Source organism: Cavia porcellus, unplaced genomic scaffold (assembly GCF_034190915.1).
Source record: "Cavia porcellus strain 051 isolate PalLab524CR breed Dunkin Hartley unplaced genomic scaffold, mCavPor4.1 scaffold_3, whole genome shotgun sequence".
NCBI lineage: Eukaryota > Metazoa > Chordata > Mammalia > Rodentia > Caviidae > Cavia > Cavia porcellus.
This window is the reverse complement of record NW_026947486.1, coordinates 85,708,771-85,731,487: the sequence shown is the minus strand read 5'-3', so window position 1 is coordinate 85,731,487 and position 22,717 is coordinate 85,708,771. Positions and strand designations below refer to the sequence as shown.

The 22,717-nt window shown below is 32.9% G+C and overlaps 1 protein-coding gene across 9 annotated transcripts in view; it reads right to left on the bottom strand.

Annotated features, from left to right (window-relative positions):
• Stag2 (STAG2 cohesin complex component) overlaps positions 1 to 22,717 on the bottom strand; it is a 171,269-nt gene that overhangs the window by 65,357 nt on the left and 83,195 nt on the right. For all 9 annotated transcript variants that reach the window (XM_063246369.1, XM_063246372.1, XM_063246373.1 and 6 more), the window contains exons 13-24: positions 15,654 to 15,761; positions 13,948 to 14,059; positions 10,353 to 10,470; positions 9,891 to 9,994; positions 8,453 to 8,545; positions 8,242 to 8,331; positions 7,334 to 7,537; positions 5,680 to 5,750; positions 5,183 to 5,270; positions 5,010 to 5,090; positions 3,067 to 3,159; positions 818 to 992 (exon numbers count right to left, since the gene is read on the bottom strand). In XM_063246369.1, the coding sequence (XP_063102439.1) occupies positions 818 to 992; positions 3,067 to 3,159; positions 5,010 to 5,090; positions 5,183 to 5,270; positions 5,680 to 5,750; positions 7,334 to 7,537; positions 8,242 to 8,331; positions 8,453 to 8,545; positions 9,891 to 9,994; positions 10,353 to 10,470; positions 13,948 to 14,059; positions 15,654 to 15,761 (1,337 nt within the window). The remainder of the gene's footprint in view (positions 1 to 817; positions 993 to 3,066; positions 3,160 to 5,009; positions 5,091 to 5,182; positions 5,271 to 5,679; positions 5,751 to 7,333; positions 7,538 to 8,241; positions 8,332 to 8,452; positions 8,546 to 9,890; positions 9,995 to 10,352; positions 10,471 to 13,947; positions 14,060 to 15,653; positions 15,762 to 22,717) is intronic.

Below are 22,717 nucleotides of genomic sequence, written 5' to 3'. Positions count from 1 at the left end.
GTCACAGCTTTTATTTCTTCTTCTTTTTTATTTATCTTTGAATAAAATTAATTTGGAAAATAAAAACTAAAAATAAAAATAGGCTGTAAGCCACAGCTAGAATTATGTTTGTTTAGACCTTGACAGGCAATGATGTGTTAGTTTATATAAAGGCATAACATGTTGTTTTCCTTCAGTGTAACTTCATATTAAAAACAAACACAGAAGTCACCAAATATTGCTTGCTTTTTCCAGGACCTCACATTCAAGTAAGCAGTTGTTTGTGTGCTTAGCATGGAAGAGTAACACAACACTAGGCAAATTTGGTTTAATTATTGTCTTATGAACATTGGGTGCTATTCTAGATTTCTACAAAAATTTTTGTTAACATTCTGCTAATATTCAGAAATCACATTAACACTTTTGAATTATGAAAATGTGTACCAATATATATAATAAAAGTCACTTAAATACTTTATTTTCAAATTATCTGAAAATTGGTCTTACCAAAAGAAAGAGGGAATAAGTTTTACTGAATACATTTAATTTTTTTAGGCACTATATTATTTACTTCATTCAACTGTAATTAATCTTCACAGTTCTACGAGGTATGTACAAATTAGAAACACAGGCTCTGGACTAGTAATAAGCTGAGATCTAACTTAGAAGCCTGTGCTCTATAACATCACACTAACATTACAATTATCCAAAGGAACACTAATATGTGACAACATATATCTGTGTTTCATGTTTTAAAGATAAACTATAGTGCAAGAACACTGTTACTTTGATATAAGGTATTCACAAAGATTTAACAAAAATATGGCAATAAAATTACCTGCACTATTATTATCATCATCCTGTTCAATGAAGACATGATCCAAAATAAAGCTGAGCAACTCTGACTGCAATGAAGAATCAGGGGTGTAAACTAATGGCTCTAACATGTCTCGTCCTCCTGACATAATCTGATGGCTGAAGATCATCAAAATATCACATAGAATAGTGAAGGCCTATTAAAATGAAGGAAAGAATGTCAGAAATTTTCTAGCAACCATATATCTTCTGAATTTAACATAGTAATTAACACCCAACTTTGCAATATTTGAAAATGAAGAAAATCATTCTTTAGTGCTTTCCTAAGATCTTAAAGCTAAGAAATTTAATTTCTTTTTTTTGTTTGTTTGTTTGTTTGTTTTTTGTCTTTTTCGTTTTTATCGGTACTAGGGATCGAACTCACGACTGCCTGCTTGCAAGGCAGGCGCTTATGCCGCTGAGCTAAATCCCCAGCCCTGTAAGAAATTTAATTTCTATAAAAACAATTACTAATATTTACACAATGCTTTATTACACAAGGTAATTTCACAATCATTATTTTCAGCAATGTTATGTGGCTTATACAATACGTTAACACTGCAAGAATGTACAGTCAGTACTTAATCTAAGGTTTTCAGACTCCAATCCCCTACCCTGCATTATAACAAAATGTGGCATGCTATTAATTCGCAAAAATAATACATAAATCTAGTACCATTCTTTGTTCTATTCAAAAAATACTGTATCAAGCAGGTATTAGAATAATGATCAAAAATATATAGTATTTGCAAAGCGCTGTCTTCCATTTGTATAGTGATTAAGCAGAGATTATATACCCACGTATTACACAGAGAGTAATAACGGCTGGCCACTGATTGCAAATTTTTAACTACCAAACTGTGAATTTTTAAATTAAACCTGTGTTTGACTATACATAGTGATGCACACCTGTAATCCTAGGTACTCGGGAGGCTGAGGAAGGAGGATCACAAATCTGAGGCCAGCTTGGGCAACTTAGCAAGACCCTGTCTTAAAATAAAAACTTTAAAAAGAGAGCTGGGATGTAGGTTACTCAGCAGTGAGGCACTGGGTTTCAATCTTCAGTACCCAAACAAATAAATTATTATTTCTTTTTAAAGCAAATTAATTAAATTAAAATAACTGGGGACGTAGCCCAGTGACAGAACGCTTGCCTAGCATGAGTGTTACTCTGGGCTTAATCCTCAGTACTGGAAAGAAAAACTGTTTTAATGTTTTAAATAAGGACAAATAACAAATTCTTAGTAAATTTAAAGAACTTTCTTGATAAATTTAATAAGTAACTGTACTCTGAATTAAAATAAGTAGCACCCAACATATTAGTTTCCAAATACAGCACTTGGGGTTAGTGATTACTCAGATTCTATCCAATTAACAAAGCTTAACTTATATAAAATAAAAAAAGCTTGCAATCCTTAGCATTTTGACTATATGTATTATTTCTTATAAAATGTTTACCAAAATATCCACCCAACAGACATATTTAAAAAGCATATTCCCAATAAGTGTGGAATTGTCAACAGAGAATTAGAACTGAACATGACCTTAGTTTCAGGATCAAATCAGGTCACACAGTCTATTTTTGGAGTTGAGAAAGCTGGCAATAATGAAGTCATATAAAATGGGAAGGTAATACACTTGGATGGATGTTAATTAATTTGTATTTCACACAAAATCAGAACAGTCTTGAATGTCAACATCTGATATTCTCAAAGATGATAAACCTTAAGGACATTTTTCTCTTTGAAGCAAACCTGCTATATTTGTTGCTTTCAAGAGTGACGTCTATAATTCCATATACTTAAAATTAGTATTGAGTTTGTTTACTATTTGTATCAGGAAGAAAACAACATAAAACAATATGATCTATAACACAACTTTAAATTCTTATTAAAGGTTAATCATATATATATATATGATATATGCCTCTTTTTGAGACAGGGTCTCACTATGCAGTTCAGGCTGGCCTTGAGCTCACTTTGTAGCCCGGGCTGGTCTGGAACTTGCATCGATCCATGTGCCTCAGCCTCACAAATGCTGGAACTACAGGGGTGTGCCAACACACCCAACTTAATTTCGTTATTTGTAAGTTCAATATATTAATCTGCTTTTTAAAAGCATGGTACATATAGGCAGAGGCATTTCTACTTTGCTGAACCTTATTATTATTTAAATTAGTGTACAGTTTAAATTTATAAGACTGCTTACAAAAGATCAATAGCAATTACTAACCTGTTCCTTAACAGTAGTATTCACGTTGGTCAGGTAATGCTGACATATTTGACAAAATACCCTCATCTGTTTCTTCAAACGTAGTAAATCCTCCTTGAAAAAATTTAAGAGTTTAAGATATTGCATAAACAACTCATTCACAGTATTTTCTTAAAATGTTTTAAATTTTTAAAAAAATTGTATATATAACTTCATTAACTGTACTTATGCATTTAATTTAAATTTCTTTATGGTTAGAAAAAAAAGACCATTTTTCTGATAAATCTCATCAAATTGGAACCTAAAATTTTAAGTATATAAATGGATAGTATCCTAAGTGGTCACAGTCATTTACAAGGAGAAAACTTATATGACTGTATTTTTAATAGTGTATCTTAATTATAAAATATAGTGGACTTCACTTGGCATGAGTATAAGCATACAACATGTATGATTATATTTAATAATAAAGTCACTGGATCAAAATGCTTTAAGAGAAAAACTACTCCACACTGGCTTTATTATTTGACAAGTGGCAAACACATTAATTCAAGAAAGTAATTTTAAAAAGGACTAGCACCAATAATCCCAACACTTTGGGAAGCTGAGGCAGTAGTACTGTGAGTCTGAGCTCAGCCGGGGCAATTCAGCAAGACTCTGTCTCAAAATAAAAAAAAATACAAAAGGGATTGTGATCTATCTCAGATTGAAGGTCCTGGATACAACCAGTGAATGGGAATGAGGTTGGATATGGCATCTCCCGTTTGTTATTTTAAAGATACAGATTCTAGTGCTTAAAAAATAAGCTAAAGCGGTGCTAAATCAGTTTTGTGGTATTACTGTAAACTTTGAAATGACAGACATACATACACTAAAAAGCTGAATTTTATTCTTACATTGTTTTATATTTCTAAATACTGATTATTTGAAACATAAAATTATTATCCACATTATCTAATTGAAGTTACAACCTTTGGGCCAACTTCTGATACTGAATACCAAATGACAGACTACTACACATATTGAGTATATATTTTTCAAAATAAGTAATTACATATGCTAATGTGATTACTATTCTTATTATAAGCTTGAGTCCTAATAAACTTTTTCCTGAGGATGACAAAAATATACTATTTAACAACTCTCTATTGATTTCTCAAGAGAAAAAAATAATGGACATAATGGTATCTTAAAAGCAAAAAGAGATTGTAAGGATTTAACATTATTCCATGGGTTTAGGCAATACAATTATCAAAAAATTCTTTTTGAAGAAAATACTTATGAACATCTAAATATGTAACTCACAGAAATTTTTTACCTATAAAAATGAGCCCAAATAATGTTCAAGGCAATATCAACTACTGATGGTACAATGCTTAAGCTTCCAATTTACAAAAGGAAAAAGGAGTCCTACTTAAATTAATAACATGTAAGCATGGGAGATTATGGACCAAGTTTTAAAAGCTCTATGTCCTAGCAAGTGGTACATTATACTCAACTAGAGAATGGCTTCTCATGAACTTCGTTTATCAATAGAGACATTTTAAACATGAAGGTGAACTCAAAATGATAGCAGGGCACAAGACAACTTAAAGAAGCTGACTTTAATTTAAACAATTCAATACATGTATTCATCTGTTTGAATGGTTCTTGAACATGCTTTTCAGAAACCTATCTTTATATCTCTGCTCCTGGATTTTAAGAATATGTAAAGTAATAAATTATACCACCTACATGGGAACACTTTTAATTAAAAATCCACCTTGAAACAAACCACATTAAAGTCTTCTCATTGAATATACAGGGAACTAAGGACCAGACTTCAAGGAGTACACATTGAAATACACATTAGAAACAAGTACAACCTCAATGAAATAACTGATTTTATTAAAGATGTTAAGTCTCCTGAAAACCATGAATGCTATTTAATCTAAAAAAAAAAAACACTGCAGAATACCACAGACCTTTGTAGAGCTGCTTTCAGTTATCTTAGCAAGCTGCCAAAGGATTACATAGTGAGTACACTGAAGTGCATGAATAACAATCTGTAAAACAGAAGCAAGAAAATACAGATAAAATTTAAGTCACAAGCCTTCATTCTCAAAGTTAAATATCTAACTTTTAAATAAATAAAGACCTGCTCAGGCATATCTCCGTTTTCAATTCCGGTTTTCAACAGTTTGTAATTACAAGCAAACAGATCCCATTTAGAAAGATCATGAGCACTGTGGGGGGAAAAAGAATTATGTTGTTAAAAAATAGGCCAAATCATGACAGTTTTGTGCTTGAGTTAACATTCTCCTATCCAAGTACTAAACAGGCCCCACCTTGCTTAGCTTCTGAGATCAGCCACTATCGGGCACATTCAGGATGGTATGGCCATACACTACTTGAGTTAACATTAGCAAAGCACTGCTAAAATAATCATGGCAAACATAGTAACAGATCACTATAACAAAACATTTTTTAAAAGTATGTTAGGTAATTTTTTGGTAACTCCAATTTAAAACATGACTTTACCAAGTACTTTTTTATGAAAAGCAGAAAGCAAGTAAAGAATATGAAACTATACTCAAAATATGCAAGCTGCTTTTGCTAGTTTAAGAAATCAGAAATATAAAACATTGAACTTACTTATGAAATGCAGTGATTCTCTTCAATGTTGACAATACCTGATAAGCATCATCTTCATCAGGTTCTTCACCCTATAAATAATGATTATACATTAAGAACCACCAAAGTGAAAAATACTAGGCTATCAATATGGTGATAATACCATAAGAAGTAAACAATAATATATTAGCTTTTATTATTAAATACTAATATCTGGCTAAATTTAAGGTTATATGCCTGGGGTCAACACAGGCTGTTATCACAGGTACATTATGCTCACCAGGGAAAAAGGGACTAATATTTTCTTCCCTTTTTCTGAATAGTAATGACATAAAACTAAAGAAATTACTATATCAAAATACATGCACTAGTGCATTAATAAAAATACACTAGATAACAAGAGATCATTAAAAAGTAACAATTAAATTACAAAATCTAAGTACACTAAACATGATGATGTGGGAACCCTCTGAAGAACTAGAAGATATGCCAAGTCCTTTGTGGGTATCAACATTTACTAATATACTTTTAAATACAAAGTAACTAAAGTCCAGGAAAATATTTTTAAGCCTTACTACAAAAAACATAAAATTCTTTAACCACTATTGAATCTACTATATTGAACTCCATCCTGGTCTTTCAAAAACACACTTACTTGTTTTTAAGCTTTAATATTTCTACAAATTAAGCTTAATTAACAAACTATTACTTTATTTTAAATTAAATTGCCTTAATCAGAATTATATTCAGCCAAGAGCCACTAAAAAGTTTCACTCAGAATGGGATAATCGTAAAACATACTTGTACAATCCTCCAATTAGTAAAACTTAATAAGCCTACACTAACATTACATATGAACATATACAGCTAAGTAGCTTGGTAAAATGAGAAAAGTGGAAATTACAAAATCCACATGATTTTTGTAGCACTGACAAGACACATGATGTGGACAACCCTAAAAGCATTAATTTGATAATTATGATTATTCAAACAAATTATAATATAAATATGTATTTCAAGGAAAAACACAATTACAATAAAAATATAAATATATTTGAGTGTCAATGCTCTAAGCCTCTTTGGAAATACAATTAAAAAAGATGGAAAACTCCAAAGCACCAGTGACTGTAAGAGAAACTTATTAAGGTTTTATAATATCAAAGACCGTAATAACGTTTCCCTCATCAACACTCCTAAAACAATAAGAAACTCCCTGCTGTCTGGAGCTAATCAGTCTCAATCTAGCTCCACTCTTGTGTTCCATTAATCGGCTATTTCCTATCAGGCTCATTTTCAACTAAAACATTTACTGAACGCAAAGGAGAGACTGTGTGTAGTTCACAGTGAGTTCAAGGCTAGCCTGAACTGCATAGTAAGACCCTGTCTCAAAAAGACCAAACCAGAGAGAGAGAGAGAGAGAGAGAGAGAGAGAGAGAGAGAGAGAGAGAGAGAGAGAGATGTGATGTTCATTTTGCTTTCACCTTCTCCAAAGCACAGATTCATACGCTTTTCACATTTTGGTATAGGAGTAATAGTCTGATGATTCTCAGAATTAAAAGACTAAAACATATTTTCAAAAACACACTGCTAGACTATCACCAGGATGAATACTAGGAAGACTAATTAGGTTACTGTAGGGCAAGGGCCCAACTTACAAAGTACTTGTAACATATACCTCTTGTAGAAAATCCTCAAGAAGCCGGTTAAATTTATCTGCCAATTCATCTATCAGTTGACTTCTTGAAATATCAACTCTGTTGAAGATTGTGAATTCTTCATTACAGAGTGCATGGTAAGTTTTAGAACATGCTTCTAAAACATCTGTATCTGTGTGCTTCTCTACAATATTTCGTATCTGGCGCAGTAAGGCATCCAAATGCTGCAAAATAAATTTTCATTAAAACTAAAGTACAGGGTAAAGATATAATTGAGTAGGAGAGCATATCCTTAGTGTGAGCCAAAGCTACTAAAGTACACTCAACAATCACAAAGTGACTATGTCACCAAACCACCTCAGTGAACATTTTTAGATACAGTAACAACACCTAAGCTATGGTCAATAAATACACTGATAAGGGCTGACCATTTAATTCAGCAGCGTAAGCACCTTCCTGGCAATTGCAAGGTCGTGAGTTCGATCCCGGCACAAAAATAAATACATGCATAAATAAACACACTGATACATCCATACTGATTCACTTAACATTATTGGGAAGGGTATTATCTATCTCATGGGGCTCACGTAAGAATGTTGATACATATAAAGAACTTACACAAATTTCTGAAATATATTAAAAATGTTCAATGAACTGCTGACTTCATTTATTTTCTAACTCTTATTAAATAATGTAAAAAAAAAACACCCATGGCAAATCCTTATAAATTTAGAATGAAAGTATAGATAGCTATGGGCATAAAGCAAAGGGAAAATTCATTAGCACCATTCTCTAAAACCAACCGCTTTAAAATATAAAAGATATAGGCTTCACTAAATATTTAACATATATAAGCAAACAATATGATGAGAGGAACTAAACTAACATTTTGTATTCAAGGTTTTTCATTCACCAAAAACACTTTTACCTTTTCTAATCGTCCAGTGGTATATATTTCCAAATCAAAGTACTGAGGCAACTGCAACAAGTTAGTCACCTTTTCCGCATCTACAGAGTACTTTGAAATAAAAGAGTCATGTTAAAAACATCACAATAAGTAAACTTTGTAACATTTTCTGCAGCATTCTGAAAAAGAGCTATAATTTCTTAGTAATACTCTGATATTAACGTAAACTTACTTTTGCTAATAACTGAGGAAGGGCGACAGCAAATAGTTCAGTGATTTTTGTCCTGTCATCCAACTGGGTCTTCTTCTCTTTCGCTGTCAGCACCTTATTACACAAAGACATAAGAATTTATGAAGCCCATTATCCCTGTCAAATGTTTTAGTTTTAATTAGGACATAAGATTGTGAATTCTTCATTACAGAGTAATGAAGTAACTAAACTTTATTTTAAATAATGGTTACAAAAAATTCTACTACAAAACTTTAACCCTAAAAGTGATACTAAGGAGAATAACTTAACTACTTAAAAACAAAATACAACCAACAATAGAACCACAAAGCCACCAAAAAAGTGAATAGTCTTATAGGAAAAATCAGCATCAAATTAGACTAATCAACTGTACCTTTGAGTAGAAGGAAAAATAGAATAGGAAATGCAGATTGGGAGTTTATTAAGAAATTGAACACCACTCTATCTTACAATAGGCTGTGGGTCACAACACAAGTTATGAACTAAAAATAGTTAAGTTGCAATAACCTTTAAAAAAACAGCAACATAATTTTTTAAAAAACAGAAATAGGGGATAAAGTGTGTAGAGCACTTTGCTAACATTAACAAAAGCCTTAGGTTTGATCCCTGACATGGGAAAAAGAATTCACAATTAGGAATGGAAAAAATACAGAATGTATCACATATTGTAAGTTTCACTAGAATTAGATCTAATTCTTTTTCAGTTGTACACAAATATACATACATTCATGTATACTAGATCATAATATAAAAACCTACTTTTCTGCTTCATGATCAAAAAAGATCAAAAGCCTGTAGAATTGTTGATACAAACTGGAAGTATGTGTGAACTCAGCAATAACAAATTAAAATTTGATCCCATGATATCCCACATAAGTTAACTTCAGTAGCAATTTTAATGAGTAGTTGATCTTTCATTTTATTTCTAATTTTATAAGAAAGGGAAAGCAAAGATATAAGAAAAACCAAAACACACAAATGCACTATTCTAAAATGGTACACTACATTTAGTCTTGAAGGCAGGCACAGTCAATCAGTATTTCATGTAGTAATGAAGAACTCATGACAAATCACAATTTCTCAAATTGCTAGTGCTTAAAAAATTAATATTTTAAAATTTACATTGGCTGGGCATGGTGGCGTATGGTTATAATCCCAATACTTAGGAGGTTAAGGCAGGAGGATCACCCCAGAGATTGAGGCCAGCCTATGCTACATAGTGAGTTCAAGGCCATCCTGAGCTACACAGCAAGAATCTGTCTTAAAAAAATAAGTAAACAAATAAATAAAATTTACATTGAGCATATATACATATGAGCAATTGTTCAGGAAAAAAATTAGTTCCAAGGTTAAGGTTGGATTTTTTTAGAGATACTCAGAAAAGAGAAACATTGTTTAGTATATTAAAAAAAAGGCATACCCTTTTTCCTGTCCCTCTTCCAACAGGAGGATGACATTCAGCAGCTTGTCTAATAGTACAAAGCATTATTTCAATCAGAGCACTCTCTTGTCTGTCTGTTAGTGCTAAAAAAAAATCAGAGAGTTAACCTGTTTCTTGTCCCTATAAGCCACTTGTAACAATTATGTAAGTTTCTTCTATGAACAAAATCTGGCCTAAAGTACAAAGGAAAATGCTATCACTTACCAAAGAAAAAGATCAGAACAAGTTAAACCTTCCTAAAAACCCTTAACATTCCAAATCTGTCCAACACTTATCTACATATCCAAAGGAAAGATGAACCCAGATAGAAATAAAATTTAATAGTAATTACATCTTCTACAAAGTAGGATTTTTGTATTGACTACTTTAACAAAACAGCTAAGTAAAATCCATTTTTGAAACTGTCTATACAATAAAAATACCACAATTAAATATCCTTACCTTCCTCTCCAGTAAGTGGCTCCTCTAGCAACAAGCTATTCATACATTCCCAGTCTTTCAGCAGCTCAGTAGCACAGTCCCACATGCTATCCACAAGGTATGCTGCATGTTCATGCAACTAAAATTTAAAGAGCAAATGCACATTGAAACAACATACTAATGACTCAGAAGAACAAAACAAGGACAGAGAAAAACTGTTGTAGCTTGTGTGTGTAAGTCAACTTTGGCAGGATCATTAAGTATTTTTCATGGTAGCAATTAAAACATTAAAATGAAGTGTACTTTATGAAAGGACTATATGCATAGCCAGACATTGTGGTGCATGCCTGTTATTCTAATAGGTTGGGATGATGACACATGCATAGGGATTAAATTTGACTCCAAACTGTGCAACTTGGTGACTTAGCAAAACACCATCTCAAAGTAAAAAAAAAAGTGTCTGAGAGCTCAGTATAAAGGGCCTAAGTTTAGTCTGCTGTATCACACACATTAAGATGAAAGGTATACTTACTGCTTATTTAGACCCAATAATACATTAGTTATTACTCTCAATTAATTCATTCTGTGAAACTTAAAAGGACCCTAGTGCTTCCTGCCATAGTATCACATATCAAGAATGTTACAATTTTTTAAACTTTAGACCACCCTTTCCAGTGGCACACACCTGTAGTCATCCTGCAGGAAGAGGCAGAAAGACTGCAAGTTCAATTCCCACTTAGTCAAATTAGTGAGACTCTCCCTGTCTCAAACGTAAAATATAGGGCTGAGGATGCAAGTTGAGTTTGAAGGCCATGGGGGTTCAATTCCCAACACCACAAATAAAATAAAGAACACCTTTTATGAACAGAGGAAATACTCTCAAACATTGGCAAATGGAATCTGTACACATGTATATGTTCCAGATCATAAAGGCTGAGGTTGTGGTTCAGTAAAAGAATATTTGCCTAGAATGTTTGAAGCCCTGCATTAGGTACAGAAACACACACACACACACACACACACACACAAAAAAAAAAAAATCATGCCCAAGTATCATGGGAATACAAAGTTGATTTGACACTGGAAAAATCATTCAATATTATTCAACACATTAGCCTGGCATTGTAGTATATGCCTGTAATCCAAGCATTCTGAAACGCTAAGACAAGAGAATTACAAGGTCAAACAAAGCATGAGAAACTTAGTGAGACCTTGTCTAAAAATAAAAGCTAAAAGTAAAAAAGGCCAGAGATGCAGCTTACTGGGAAGGCCCTGAGTTTAATTCTAAGTATCACAAAAAAACAAATATAATTCAACAAAATAACTTAATGAAAGATAAACAATCATCTCAACAAATTCATAAAAAATACATTTTTAGAGACTGCAGTATCTACTCACGCACTTTTGAAAGCTTTTGTAGCAATAGAAGGAGTAGAAATAACACCCTCAAACTGATAATAAACACCACCACAAATACCTAAAAACTACAACATAAGTAATACTAAAATATTGGATAACTCTAAATAAGATCAGGAACAATCCAAAGATGTTGGTCTACCCTTATCACTGTTATTCAACATTGTTTTGGCAGTTATAACAAGTTCAATCAGGCAAAAAATAAAAATTATTGGAAAAAATGTTGGAAAGGAAGAAAAATGATTTTTATTTGCAAATTATCTGACTATACATTGTAGAAAACCCAATGAAATCTATTGAAAAATTGCCAGGTGAATTTATCACAGTTGTAGGATATAAGACAATATTTGAAAACCAAATGTATATGTATATGCAGAAACAATTAGAAAATTAAAAGGTCATGAAGCTAATTAAGTAATGCATTATTTGAACACTTATAATGAATGTGCTCCCTCTTAGAAAAGTCTACAAGTAGATTTTCAACTAAAAGAAAACTGACATGTACAAGACTATTAACAGGAGGCCTTAGCATCTGAGAATTTCTAATGTGTTAGGTATATATTATATTTGAATTATCTCAGGGTTACCTGAGAAATTATTATCTACCTTTTCCTAGGAAACTGCAACTTATGTGCTAGGTATATATTATATTTGAATTTATCTCAGGGTTACCTGAGAAATTATAATCTACCTTTTCCTAGAAAACTGGAACTTAGAAAAGTTGAGTAACTAAACCATTAAAAGTTATAAACAGTAAACAGGAGACAACTGGTAATAAAGCTTTAGCAATTACAAAATCCATGTTCCCGGAAGTACACATAAAACCTACTGTTTTAACATTTTACTAAAAGTAGAAAGTATATTTTAAACAATTTTATGGAATAGTTTAGATATATTATAGTCACAGTAGACACATACACTGATACTGGGTAAACTAGTTAGCCAAATGCAGAATGAATCTAGACCCGTATTGTTAATGCTGTGACAAAATTAAATCTAAAACAATCAAAGACCTACAAATTAAAATGAAAACAGTGAATCTGCTGAACGATAAAAATGCGTAAAAATTTTGAAGACACAGATATAAGGACTTTCCAAAAAGAATCTCAACTGCACGAGAAATAACACCAAGAATCAACAAATGAGACTACAAAAAAAATTTAAAAGCTTCTCAACAGTAACAACAACAAAAACAACCAAGAGTGAAGAGACAACCCATATAATGGGAACAAATTTGCCAGCTACTTCACAAATGACTTATATCTAAAATACATGAAAAATTTTCTAAAAAATTTAGAATTCCCCAAAATCAAAGACATGATCCAAAAATGGGCAACTGAAATGAGTATATACTTAAAAGTATATATACTTCTTAAAAGTATGTACTAAAAAAAAGTACAAATGGCCAATAAGTACATGAAAAAAATGTTCAGCATCTTCCATTAGAAAATAAAGAATGGCTATCATCATGAATTTTTAAAAATGCTATAAAGGTTGCATGTGGAAAAAAGAACCCTTCTGCATTTCTTATGGGAATGTGAACCAGTACAACCACTATGGAAATCACTATGGAGAGTGCTCAAAACACTAAGATTAGAAATTCAGTGATCCAGCTAATTAATTTATGGGTATCTTCCTGAAAGAGTTAAAGATATCATATTTCAATGACACATACACAGTCATGTTGATAGCAGGACAAAAATTGCTAAATCCTGGAAATGTCCTTTATGTCCATCAACAGATGAATGATGGAAAAAGAAAATGTGTCGTTTATACACAATGGAGTACTATTCTGCCCTAAAGACAGATCTGAGGCATTTTTAAAGGAAAATAGATATAGCGTAAGACCACAACACTAAGTAAAATGAATTAGACAGGTTAAATACCATATGTTTTCTTTTATATGAGAAACTCAAAGTATGCATAATTTTAATAGAAAAATAAAAAGATGATAGGAAATAGGGAGGCAGACATTTTCCAGATGTAAAGGGGATTTAGGGATGCAAAAAAAAAGTGGTAAGAAGAGGAAAAAGAAGCATAAAATATTCTGATGTAATATGTCCATGTACCAACACCCCACAATGAATGTTTTATTACATACTGCAAACATGTGCTAGTAACTAGAAACTTCAAGATACACATCATTTTAATGGCTTTTCATATAATCTCTGAATATAAGAACTGAAAAGATAAAACTAACCTCACTTTCCAAAAAGAAAAATACCAATGTCTTAACAAGGTTGGCATTTGGACCTTGTCTTCCCCTTCTTTTCATTATTCCATCCTCCTCTGGATCTCTACGACTGAAGAGCCTATAGACAAAGGAAAGTATTTATTTTAAAACAATAACAAGCTAGCTAATTTTTTAAAAATTACCTTTTGGATTTCATATTTAAGTAACTAACAATGTAGTAGTAGAGAACTGAGTAGATATGTTGTCCAACACTAAGCCATTAAGCAAATTAGCAAGAACCCTTTCTATTCTAGTCTTGACAGTACTTTCAAGTCTTAAAATGCCTTCTGAAGTTGATTATACTGTTATAAAGTACTTCTTGTTTAGAGCTACAGATTTAGCTCAATGACATAAACAAGTGCCTGGCAAGTGCAACGTTGTGAGTTCAATCCCCAGTACTACCACACACACACACACACACACACACACACACACACACACGCACGCACGCACTTCTTTTCAGAGCCCTCATAGTACTTTACACAAATGTTTAATTTCATAGAGAAAAATACATTAACCTATGACATTTAAGCACAACAATCTATGATGTGTAATTCTCTTTAAAGCTGAACTTACATTTTTCTTTCTATTCTTGAAACAGTATCCCAAATCAACGGCCTTTATCTATGAATAATGTGACAATTTTTCCACAGATACAACAAAAGAGAACTAAAATTGTATGATTACTAATAGAAACTTGTCAGGTGGATGGATGTTTAAAATCAACTACTCTTTATAATAAATGCTGCACCCCAAATGGGCATGTTAGTAAACATTACTAAAATAATTTAGACAGCATGGCTCAAAATATTATTTTAAATCACCATCTAACAATTGCTATTCATTTTTTTTGTGAGCAGAGATTCACACTACTGTTCCTAATTCCTAATCTCATTGGTAACTAGCATCATTAAAGGAAATAAACCAGCTGGGCATGGTGCTGTATGCCTGTAATCCCAGCACTGGGGAAGCTAAGGCAGGAGAATCACTGTGAGTTCAAGGCCACCCTGAACTACACACCAAGATTCTGTCTCTAAAATAAATAAATAAAAAATAAAGAGGTCATAGGATTATTATATCTAACAGCACTTAAATTTTCTTAAAACAAAAAATACGCTTAAGGCTAAATATTGTAATATTTGGAAGCTGAAGTAGTAGAAGAGCAAAAATAAGAAAAGATCAGTTGCCAGGTATGGTGGGGCATGCCTTTAATACCAGCACTTAGGAAGCTAAGGCAGAAAGATTGCGCCAAGTTTGAGGCTATCACGGGCTACACAGTGAGTTCAAGGCCATCCCTCAACTATATAGCAAGAACCTATTTCAAAAAAAAGGAAGAAGAAATCACTCTTTACATTATAACATAGTTACGTAAATTAGAAATAATGCATTGCATTAGGATAGTATTATATCATTTGACTAGCATGCATGAAACCAAGTTCAATCTCCAGCATTGCCCCCCCACCAAAAATATAAAGCCTGGACAGAAGAAATTAAAACTATTAAAGAAAATAGTAAAAGTATGAAAGCTTCAATTTAACAGGCAACCATTTTTTTAAATACGTTTAATATATATATATATATATATATATATATATATGTACTTATCAAGTGTATTGCAATAAATTTTTATGAAAGAATACTCTGGAAAAGGAATAACATAAATATAAATTTACTTTTTATAGAGAAATTCTCCAGCTGCTACTGCTACTGGTCGATGAGCTGAATAAACCAGATGATAGACATTTTCACAATCTTCAGCAGTAAGAACTTCTTCACTACTCCTAAAAAGAAGTAAATTACAGGGTTTTTAGTAATGTCTTAATTCTAAGCACACTGAGAATGCAAAAATTCATGCCATTATAGACAGATATAGTGGTGCACATCTGTAATCCTAGCACTCTGGAGGCTGAGACAGAAATCGTCAAGAGTTCAAGGCCAGCGTCGGCTACATAGTGAGTTCAAAGCCAGCATGAACTGCATAGGAATACCCTGTCTCAAAACAAATATAAAACAAAACAAAACAAAAAACCCACACTGTTACATTTAACAAATCTAAAAAATTAAAATAAATCAAAACACACTATCACCTTTTGGTAAAAAATTAGTGCCTTTTATCAAAAATCATCTTTTGCCAACTAATAAGTTAGGAATTTTATGAAGATCAAAGAAAAATGTGAGGGTTTGAGTTACAGCTTCAGCCACAGAGCACTTGGTAGCAGACACAAGGCCCTGGGTTGAATCCCAAGTATGCTAGAAAGTATAATGTAAAATTGAAAGTGTATATAGGATGCAAATATAGGATGTAAATGCTTAGAAATAAATGTGACATGGATGCTGAAGAAAAATGAACACAAAATAATGAAAACTAGTAGAGAAAGTGGTGGCATGCAAAATACACAGTTAAAGTCACAGATAACACTTTGTATTTATCTCACACTAATAATTAGGAAAGATAATGTGACATTATAAAGCACTAAAATATCATTACTTATTCCACAGTAAGAATACTTTATCCATCATGTACTGCACAACACACAAGGAAATGCAAGAAGATTTTTCAAGTAGTTAAAAATTTAAGTGTCTAAGGTTAATTAACTGTAATCTATCCTTAGAAAGTCTGACATGTAGTATTAATTCTCCTGATCTTATTTTTAAAGAACAAAACAAGCCATAAAAACTCTTGGAAAATTGGAATTAGAGTGCATCAACCACAGGGTTTCGGAGTTGCTGACAGTACATTCAAAATCTTGGCCACTGGCACTTTTTCATTCCTAATAAGCTTCTACTCTAATATGAGATTAAATAATCTAGGTATTTACTATTACATGGAAATTAAAAATCAGAGAAGCACCACCAAGAAAGAAAAGTCCAAAAACATTAGATAGAAAAGAACAGATGCTTTTTACGTTGTTTTCCTAATGTAATAAAGACTTCAAAAAGTTAGGTTTCTAAAAATTTACTTCTTAAAAAAACTCTATAATGTTTCAAATAGAAGTGTCATTGATTTAAATTACCCAGACTGTTGTGAGGGGGGGAAACACCAGTTAAAATGCTGAAAATCTGCAGTAGTCATTAGATTTAGAAGGAACATTTCTAACAAGTTTTACTAATTAGGTATGCACATGGTTGAAAATCAACATAAATAAACTATGTCTATTACCTCGAATAAAACTATTAGAAACAAATATGTTGTTTCTATATTCATAGTGTTAGGAAGGAGGCAAAGAAGCTATAGAAACATGTAGAGTACTGGTAGTTTTTAATTCTAAAAGTCAGTCAATATATTCATAGTAAGTGTATACTATTTGAATTTTAAATCTAATTAAAATTGAGGGAAAATATAATATCTAAGACTGGTTTTAGTTTTAGTTCAGAGTGGTATTAGTCTAGTCTCTTAAGTTCAATTTCAGCATACGTAAAGATAAGGACAGCTATTTACTACAAAGAGAATGAGACACTATGGTAGTTATTGTCTTCCCCAATATCAGATTTTGAAGAGCTAAAAAGCCTTCATCATCTTGTATGATTTGATTAGTTCTATAATATGCAGTATGTATTCAATGTGTGTGAAGATGGGGACAACTATTTGGAAGAAAACTAGAGACAATAACATAGACAGTAAAGATTTCCAGTAGACTTGCTTTGAAATCTGTATTTCTTTAAATTGTTTCTTTTTGAACTGTTTTGTTCTGTTTTGATATGTTTAATATTACCCTCCTTAAGATAAAAAACAAGTGTGTAGGACTGATAACCATATTACTAAGTTTTTGTTGGATCATTGAGCAGAACTGTTGGCAGTGTCACTATTTGAATGTCACTTTAAATACTTTAATTATGTAACCTGAGCAAGTATTTCTAAGATGACAGTATGTAACTTATTAACTGGTGATTTCTTACTGTTTATTTTTCTGTAATTCTGTATTATTTCTACCCTTTTTCTGCATGATTCTTTTTTTCTTTCTTTCTCTTTAATTGAAAAAAAAGACTGGTTTTCAAAAAGAAATGAAGTATGAGAAAATGTAGGTAACTTTAAAAGTGCATTCCTTGTAATTACTACAGTGTGGGCCATTTCATATAAATAAAAAGAAGTCATTGCTTACAGGAATGCTGTTATTACATGAAATAATCCAGAAAAGTACGTATGATAACTATTATCATGAGCATTAATTTAATTCTTTAATACACTGTTTATTAAGATAATGTAGACATTTTCAACTTTCATAAACAGAGCCTAATATTTCTATAAAGAGTTTAAACCAATTTATACGCCCTTCAACTATGTATCAGGGACATTTTCTACACAGCTTCAACACCTAATGTATTACCAAATAATTCTGATCTTCCTCAAGCAAATAAAGTTTTATTTAACATACATTTCTCTAAGAATAGTTGAACTTTTTCATGTTTAAATTTATGTTTAATGATCTGATCCATGTTTGATTCTTCCTATTGAATTTCTTTTCATTGATTTACAGAAATTAATGCTGTTCAAGTAAAATGTTTCACTTAATCTGAAATTTGTTTCTAAGATCATTCATGGTATTTTATGGCAACTAGATATTCGAGTTTTGATGAAGTTAATTCATTGAGATTTTATGTCTAGGCTTTATGCCCAGCTCAGAAAAAGTTTATACATATTTCTACAACAAATAAAATTGTTAAATCTTCCCTTGTTTTCACTTAAAATTATTTTTGAAGGAATGAAATAGAAATCCAACATTATTTTTCCCTCCCTCTAAGCCCAGTTACCACAAAAAAACTTACAAATTCTTATTAAAGAAATGCTACCTTTATCCTATACTAACAACTCTGGATCTATTTACATTTGTACTGTTTCCTATGATCTATTTATTTATGTAACATCAACAAAATTTTTAAATCACTATGATTTTACAATACAACTTAAATTCACATTGGATTAATAATCATTTATTTTTACCAGAAATTTTCTTTTGGTGGGTATCATGGTTGATACATTGTATCAACTTGAGAAGTTTAGAAGTTTAACTACGAGACACAGCATGGAATCTGCATTCTTACTTTATAAATATCTCCATCCAATGCAAGAGGACGGCCTGGAGAGGGGTGTGGCCTAGGTACAATGTAAAGAAGGAAAAGAGACTTGCTATTTCCCAACTTTTGCTCTGGTTGCTTTTGCTGTCTGCTGCCTTGAAGTACTGCCCTCATGCCATGCCACCCTGCATTGGGGCAAGCCAGTTATGGACTGAAACCTCGACAAACAGTGAGCTAAATAAACCTTTACTTCCTTTATTGTTTTTATGTTGAGTATTTTGTCCCAACAACAAGAGAAAAGTAACCAAGACAGCAGGCTATACACAGCACTGGCACTGCATCCACAGCCTTCACATTGAAGTACCATATACAGTATCACCAGATCTTTATTTTGAGACAAAATCTCTCTCTCTAAATCACTAAGTTGCACAGGTAGGACTCAAACTTATGTTCCCCCTATCTCAGTCTCCTGAAAAACTAAAATTACAGGCATGAGCCAACATACCAGGCATCTTAATTGATAAACTGTCCATATGAACATGAGGACTAGATTAAAATGATTTTTTAAAAAGATGCCTTTAGGGATTCAAGCAAAGATGGCAGACAGATAACAGCTGGCTACAGAGGCTTAACATAACATAGCATGGGAAATCCTGAACAGAGAGAATTGAATTGGTGAGAAGAACCAATCAAACATACAGTCCCAGTGCTATTTTTGGAACAGCTAAAGGTTCACAGTGGGTGACTTGCTTAGCCATCCAAGGCTCCGCTGCTTCGACTCACTGGAGGTGCAGTCACACTGAGGTTGGGGGTCGGCCAGCCAAACAGAGAGCTGAGATGGCAGGGAGCCTGCATCAACCTGTGATAAGTGATGGGACTGGAAAAAGGGGGGCTCTGGCAGATGACATTCTGTAACCAGGCAGCACTGGCAATTACAAGGGGCAGCAGTGACTTCAGTCAGTTGTTCTCTTCCCCAATGGGATGGGTGGAGTAAGCTAGGCTTGGTCACGCAACCTGTCTGAGACCCAATAGGTTACACTAACGCAATGAAGGCCTCAGAAGTTTGACTGACCCAGGGGGAGGCGGCACACAGCAATAGAGTGCAGGCCTCAGCAGCTTGACTGATCTGGAGGGGAGGGGCTAGCATATGCTGTCTCTGTCTGCAACTCACTATCACACTGCAGTGGGAAGGGTCATCTAGCCAGTGTGCTTCAGAAGTATTAAAATCAACAAAAAAAGAAAGTGGGGCCTCCTGGAAGAAACAAAAAAGGGAAGAGGAAACAAGAAAAAAAGTCCCCAGGTCCCAACCCTGAGAACACTGAACCAAGTACAGGTTAAATATAAAGGAGAATGCGAACAGCAAACATGCAATATCAGACACTGCACCGCCTGACATAAAGAGATATCTTTGGGACATCACAGACAAGTTCAAAAATGAAATATTTAGCCAAGGAAAGTAAGATATAAGAAGATTAATAAAAGAGATGCTAAGCACCCCTCAAGAAGACACAGATGGAAGAAGTGAGAAACTCAAACAAAGGAGAGAACCATTTGATGAAGAATATAAACAAAATATAGAATACATGAAGCAGATTCAAAGAGATTACCAGGAAATTAAAAACTCTATGGAAAGATGGCAAATCAGCTTGAAAGAAACTAAGGATAGATTATCCAAAATGTGGGATTATGAAAGGAAACATTTTAAAAATAACAAGGACAGAAGCAGTAACAATACAAAGGCTAGAAGATGACAAGAGGATCTATAACTTGAGAATAAAGAATGTGAAAAAAAGAAGCAGGGGTACAAACAAAGGAACTACAATGGCTATTCACAGAAATAATTAAGGAAAACTTCCCAAACATAGGAAAAGGAAATGATACGCAGATGTATGAGGCATACAGAAATCCAGCCACCTACAACCAAAACAGAGCTACACCCAGGCATATAATAATCAAGATCCCAGAAATTAAATGTAAGAACAGACTATTAAAAGCTGTTAGAGACAAGAAACAGATAACCTATAAAGGAAGACCCATCAGAATAACGGCAGACTTCTCAACACAAACCATCAAGTCAAGAGGAGCCTGGAGCGAAATATTCCAAGCCCTGAAAGAAAATAACCTCCACCCCAGATGGATATACTCTGCTAAACTGTCTCTAGAAATTAATGGAGAAACAAGATGCTTCCAAGACAAAGAGGAACTTCAGAAATTCACAACCATTAATCCACCTCTACAGAGAATACTGCAGGGAATTTTAGAGAGAGAGAATTCTAGGATTCTAGGAGAGAGAGGAACTAGGATTCCAGGAACAGTGGCAGACAGGCCTCAATGAATAGAGCAGAAAACAGAAAGAAGACAAGCAGACAACTCATGGCAAAAAGGAGCATAACAGAAATGAGGCAGAGAAGGTTGGTTATAATCTCTAATACAGATGGCCTTCATACACTAAATTAAAAAAAAGAACCACTCGTGGAGTGGATCAGGAGGTAGAGTCCACCGAGATGCTATTTATAGGAAATATAATTAACATGAAAACAAGTACATGGACTAAAAATCAAATAGGAGAAAACAATGCTCTATGTGACAGAGAATTAGAGAGTAATAGAGGCAACTAGAGTACACGGACTGAAAATCAAACAGGAGAAAACAATGCTCTATGTGACAGAGAATCAGAAAGTAATAGAGGCAACTAGACCATTATTTGTGGAAAGGTTGTAAAAACAGGCTTTAATAGGTAAAGGAATACAATTAGAGATCAAGTCCTAGAGAAGGAAGGTTCAGAAACCCTTAGGTAAATAGCAGGTTTCCCCCTCCCCCACAATTTAAAACCAAGGGTGTTGGTCAGACCCAAAAATGCACAGTGCAACCTAGAGATGTAAAAGGGCAGGGAGAGTCTTTAAAAAGATGGCAGAAGATATTGCTAATAGTGTATCAGGACTTAAAGCCCATATTACTCTTACCACTCTGCTTAGATAGACTTTATTCTTTTTTTGATAGATTTTTTTTCTGTCTCAGTTTGTCTACTTGCATTAGATTTGAGGACACAGACAGTTTTCCCAAAAACATCAGGATATAGCACAGTAATCATTTTAATTTCCTATTATCTTAATCTGGAGCCCTGTATGACTTATACTGTTTTATCATGACTAATCTTAGTTAAATCTGGTTTGTTTGATTGCTGTTTGGTATTGACAGATTTTATTCAAAACTGATATGATCAACAGTATCAAGTCTGAGACTATAGGCAACTACACTGAAGATGATAAGACACTACGATATACATTCTGGTTTGATAACTGCCTGTTTTTGAAGTTCTATACTATATTCAAAGTTGTGTTTTTATTAATACTGTTATGTACTGATATATTCAATTATACTACGTCTGATGATATAGCCAATACTCTTGAAGATAACAAGAGACAACACAGGAACTATAGTAGAACTCCTTGTACAACGATCTTATATGTCTTATTTGGTTTCATGTGTTTATAGGAATATGTTTTGTTTTGTCTTTGTTTCTCTCTCTAATATAGAAATGATAGAAACACATGTTAAGATTCTACACACATGCATGTGTAGAATCTATAAACAGTTTATGAGAACTGATCTTATGACACATCATGAAATGAACAAATACTTTGAAGAAAAAGACACTGAAGTAACCAGTGCTGATCCTGGAGTGTCATTACATGAAACCCAGCAATACCATTATTCTTTGTTC